Source organism: Charadrius vociferus, unplaced genomic scaffold (genome assembly GCF_000708025.1).
Source record: "Charadrius vociferus isolate BGI_N301 unplaced genomic scaffold, ASM70802v2 scaffold21, whole genome shotgun sequence".
NCBI lineage: Eukaryota > Metazoa > Chordata > Aves > Charadriiformes > Charadriidae > Charadrius > Charadrius vociferus.
In genome coordinates, this window is record NW_009646850.1 from 423,575 (window position 1) to 429,427 (window position 5,853).

The 5,853-nt window shown below is 43.3% G+C and overlaps 1 protein-coding gene across 1 annotated transcript in view; it reads right to left on the reverse strand.

The window, feature by feature from the left end:
- The window catches only part of RNF150 (ring finger protein 150), a 123,136-nt gene that overhangs the window by 44,688 nt on the left and 72,595 nt on the right, over positions 1-5,853 (reverse strand). The window contains exon 4 of the mRNA XM_009894174.1: positions 3,131-3,381. Within this exon, the coding sequence (XP_009892476.1) occupies positions 3,131-3,381 (251 nt within the window). The remainder of the gene's footprint in view (positions 1-3,130; positions 3,382-5,853) is intronic.

Below are 5,853 nucleotides of genomic sequence, written 5' to 3' on the forward strand. Positions count from 1 at the left end.
AGCGGTGGCTGAAGATGTACATGCTGTATGTCCAAGTTTCATCTCACTGGGGAGTCACAGGAAATTATTCCAGGAGATTCTTCAGTCTTTCTAGCTGCCTCTCTCACTAGCAACTGGACTCGTTGCTTTCCTGATGGATAATTAAATCAGCTCCTTTTGGGTATACTTCTTGATCAGCAACTTATGCCGTGTGCAAGAAGGGAAGTGGACGTGGAAAGAAGGGTCACCATAGAAAGAAGGGTCACCATAGAAAAGCGGACAAGGAGGCAAAGGTGGTTGTGAGGCTTGACAAAAGGACACACAATGTTTTTCACGAAAGGAAGACATAGTTGCAATGGGTCAGCCTGGAAGATGCAAAAGGGAAGATGACTTATGGATACTTGGAGTGACCAAGGAAAGATGTTCAGAAATCTCGCTTTCAGGTAACAGTACAACACCTCTCCCGCTTGGAGAAAATGGCTTTTTTTGCCAATTATATTTTGCAGTCAGCCGCACTGTCCCATTCCCTCAGCACAGTGCCCAGACTACCAATCCAGAGGAGGCTGAACTACCTCCTGGCAGCAACTCCACTAAACCCAGGAGGGGCATGCATGACAGAGGTTAACAAAGAGGTAGGCATAGCTTCTTAACAGGCACAGAAAACATAGGCCCTCACAAGCCCTTGTTTTAAAACGGTGGGATTTTAAATCATTCAGATGTCAAAATGAATTTAAGCTTTTTAATTTCCCCCCCCCCCCAATTTTAACCGCGGTCTAATAAATGAGTCACAGTTTTTCGCGCTTTCAGAACAGAGCGGTCAGTCTGCACAGCTAGATTTTATCACACTGCGGGGTAGGAACTGATAGCACAACTTTCTCTGAATAGGCCAGCTGGCTCTCCCTTCATCTGACGCTCTGTTTACCCAAACATTTCAACCTTTAGATAAACTTTAGCCTGAGTACATCAAACACAAATAGAAGGAAGCATCCTTCCTAAAGCTGGCTAGCGATAAAGGTGCTTAAAACACATGCAAGGCTTTCCAACAAGTAAGCACAGCACCTTCACGCAGACAGACACATGCAAGTTGTATTGCCAAAAGCTTTTGAGCGCAATGACAAAAGAATCGTGCTCCAGCAAAGCTACACAAACAGTTTTTCTTGTATATATCTGAATATCCAAGATATTAACATAGAGCTTTTGATCCCATCCTTGTGCTACAGGAAAATGTGTCAAAGAAAAAAACCAAAACCAAGCAGAACTTCAGGGGAGACAGAGAGGAACCCTGACGGAAAGGGCAGGAGCAAGATGAGCTCTTTTGAGCAATGTTATATTCCATAGCCAGGACTAAAAGAAAAAAAACAAGCAAACAAAACACAGCAACTCATTAACACAAACGATCAAGCTTTGTCCATATATCGCTACCATTTTTCGTATGAAAGGAGCTAAAAAAGAGATTAGAGGAGATGCCAGGCAAAACTGGATGAAGAAAGTACACAAAGAAAATCTAGTTTGCCCCATATCATTATTACAACTATAGCAAAAAATTAATAATAAGTAATTGCTTAGGAGACACGCCTTCTTACTCTTCTGAAGAACAGAACTAGTATAATAACAAAGTTATTAGAACCTCTGCACAGAACAACTGCCTGTGCACGTTAGTCTCGTTCAAACTTTGGAAAGAAAATACTGAAAAAGAAGTCTGCTGGAACATACAAACCTATCGATTCCAAACCATAGCATATTACCTGAATGAGCTTCTTATTTTGCTGGGTTTCATGTGTGTCTATTTACACTGCTAATCTGCCTGTATAATTACTTGATTGAAAGCACACTTACGGTACTCACATACATAAATTAGGCACACATGTGCTTTTGCAGCCAAAGCATCTAAAAATTACCACAGCCGTTACAGTCACAGCGAATCTGCTGCCAGTGATGTTCAAATTCCAGCTGGGATAGTCTCATTCTTGCTATCCAAAATTTCGTACTGTATATTTAAAAGGAAAATATATTCTTTCTGTCTGTAAATACAGAGCAGCTGCTCTCTATCTCAGAGGGTGCCTGAATTTCAATGGGGAGGGTGAGGGTTCCCTATATGTTGAGTATATGTTACAGAGTGTGTGGGAGTACTTTTCTCTACAAGATGATTATTAACATTCTCAGTTTTGCTTTTCCTGCAGAGCAAGCAATGCAACCCTCCCCTGGCCCCGACAGTAATTTATTAAGGGTCCAGAAACATCTCTGAATTACACTGCGTTTTTCTTTTGTTTCCCTGCAGTAAAATGGTTATCTCCTCAGATTTCATACATTGATAACATTTTCTACTGTACCATTAGAACAAAATGTAGAAGCCTCAGTTCTGCTGATGCCGAGATAGTTGCATCCAGACAAGAAAAGATTAAATTTATTATTATCATTGTTATTATTATTCATTGCTGAACTACCATAAAGATGCACATTGCTTTATGAACCCAGAGGGCCTCAGGACCTAGGGCTGCTGCTGACCTCTCTCCAGCTCTACAGGTTTTTGTATCTCTTTCAGGGGGTTTGGACAAGATGCCAAAACCAAAAGCAATGGTTTAATAATATTGGTGGCTATCACTACAGCACTTATATGTTCAGTGATCGCTGTCAAATGAGTAGGGACATGTTTGCCTTTCAAGCCCAAGACCCTTCTAAAGAAGTATTAAAATGAAAACACTTTCTGTTCTTTTTTCTTTCTTATTGTGAACACTTGTTTCACATAGACATTCACGTACCTCACTATATTTTAGTCATCATTTTCATCTCAAGCATTGTTAGTTACATACATTTCTTTGTCACTTGGCTATATGTACCAAGTCAATCTTTTCACTAATAAACATTATCAACTTTCCGTCTGTTTCCTGTGCGTTTTGCATGGGACAAAAGAATGCATAATACATATACATTACATCTATTAATTTCTTTTTTCCTGAATCCCATCTTTATTGACAGAAATCTTGGCTTTTCCCAAACACAGGCATTTTTATATCCTAATTCTTTTCACTTTCTTGGTTTTTTTTTTGTTTTGGTTTGTCTTTTTTACTGCACATCACAATCTCCTCAACTTTTAAGCTGAAGCCCATGGTGATTTTTTGGAAATGCAAACAGCCACTCCAGCACTGCTCACCTGATTTCTGTCTCTGGCATTTGCGTAGCGGAATCGCTGGATGTAATAGAAGACCAGCCACGCCAGTGAGATGATCATCAACACAATGAAGGAGATGGAGACGAACACCACAGAGGTCCGGCTGACATACTTCTGCAAGTTGCGTGTCCCGATGGTTATGTACATCATCACAGTAATGTTCCTCTCCAGGAGGCTCACTATCTCTTTTCCTTTGGGTTCAGGGATCATTATTGCTACAACATCTTCTAGGCCTATGAGACAGGAGAGAGAGAGAGAGAAAAGAAACCTAAAGTAAAACGAGTGATCGTCTAAAAGCAAAACAGTAACAAAAAAAGCTCCCCTTTCTCCTGCTCTTCCCTCCCGCTTTCCAAGAGGTAAGTCAGATGGATCTGGTGAAGTTTTCAACTGGAACCAGTTACACAGTGTGTTTCTATAAACTACTCTTGGTGAGATACACAAAACGTGTTTCATGGGTAGACACAAACACAGATTTCCAGCACCACCGAGGCTTATCTAGCCAATATTGCTGTCAGCACTGCAAAAAGGGATACACGCAGCCAGCATCCTTCCATCCAACACTCCATATACATTTATCATAGCCCATTTTGCAGGGTCACGAGTCTGTCAGAGAAACCCCTCCAAACTCCGCACTCAGATCAGAAATGCTTTCAATCACACATCCCCACATGGTTTCATAGCCCGAAGGCACCAAAGCATCACTGCCCTAGTCCGGGGTTGGCAACTGAAGCAGCCTGCAGGGACAAGAGCAGCTCGACACGTTCCCAGCTCACCCGCTGCTCCATCCTGCCCGAGGCTCCCCACAGCCCGAGCCCACCCAGACGTCTGGGAGTCCCTTCTGGGAGCTGGACTCACCAATTGATGCAAGTTTAAGGTCAAGAGCGCTGTTTTAATCCCTCCAAAAATGCTACTGCAGCCCAGATCAGCCCCCAATGCATTTTGCAGCATGGCCCCACAAGGACACGAGTCAGCACAGCCGAGGTGGCAAAGGGGTGTCCACCAATGGCATGGGACAGGGATCTCCTACAGTCCTGTCAACTGGTCCTCCACCAGCAGGTCCTCCACCCATCTATCAAACCTCAACTCCACACCAGCTTTCCTTTCTGTACAGCGCTGCTTCATTTTACTCCCATCACACTGTCCTGGTTTGAGCGACAGATTAATTCTCTTTCAGTAGTTTTACTTTTCAGTAAGGTCTCTTCTAATGCTAGGGAAAGCTGCCCTTTTAGAAGACTCTAGTGTCTGAATTTGTGAAAATATTTACTTTATAGCCAGCCATGGTACTTGGCTTTCAAGGTCTCAGTGTTTTGGAGCCAGCCAGATGCAGGGACGAGGAGGAGCGAGACCCGGGCACCTGACCCACGCTGGCCAACAGCATTGTTTCATACCATCAACATAAATTCATACCATTCAATATAAATCAGAAAGTTTGCTGAGGAGTTCTCTCTCTCCCTTGATGGCAGCGATCCTGAGAACGTCGTGTCCCAGTGCCGGAGCCCTGAGCCCTTCCCTTCCCCCCGAAGCCGCAGTGCTGGCAGTGCCCCACGTTCGCTGTCACTGCTGGGGGCGCACGGCTTCCTACGGATGGAACGGGCTGAGCAGAATCCCCTATATTTTATATGGGTATCGGGATCAATATTGGTTCTTTAGTATTATTGATGTTAATTATTTAGTCTTATTCTATTAAATCTGTTTATATTTCAACCCTCGGGTTTCCTTGGTTTTTCCCCCAATTCCCCTTCCCAGGTGGGGTGCTAGTATAATTGTCTGAATGACAATAAATTGTTGTGGGTTCTTCAAACCATAACACAGACACTGCTGAAACTATTTTTCTTTCAAAATTTTATGTCCCCTGTGTACGTGACAAATATAGTCTGAAATTATCTGGGATTGGGCAGCTTATTAAATACCCTTTCTGGCTTTATAAATAAACTATCGTTGCTTTATGGTTTAATATTAGGGATATTCTGTTCTTCCACTTCACAAAACAAGTATGTAGACCCTTTTTACACCTAGGCTGTGTTTTACAGCAACCAAATCCTGAATTGTACTAAGTGACTACGGATAAACAGGATGCATTTTAATGCAGAAACGTGCTAGAAACAACAGCACTTGATACGACCACAAACTGGCATTTACAAAGAAAGGTACAAACTGGGGGTGTCTGAAGTCAGAGAGACGACACTGAGGTGTGGTTTCAGAATTTCAGCTGCAATCCCTTGAAATCAGCCAACATGTTGTTAAACCCATGTGGCCGGAGGACAAAACCCTGCCTGCCTTGGGACATTCGTGGAGGTGGGAAGGGATTACTCTGCCACGAATGGAGACGTGAGAGGGTGACTTGCGTTTCCAACAGCATCCCTCTCCAAGCTGATATCCAACTCGAGCTTCACCAGTGCAGCGCTGTGCCCTGGTCCTCATGGTCCAGCTCAGATATCTCTCCACCAAACCCCCCCGGGAGGTATAAACCAGATTTTCAAAGGTATTTAGATGCTAAAGACCAGGAGGTGTCCAGCAGGATTTCAGATACACTAAAGCAGACAGGAGGATGGCGTTCAATGGAAAACACTAACCATGGTGGAAACTTTATCAAATTCTGCTGGGTGCCTGGAGGTCCTGAAATAGCTGTGACAGACTGCTGCTACTCACACACGAAATCTGCTGTAAAGCTGGGAACTGAACCCTCCTCTCTGAAATCTTGAAGT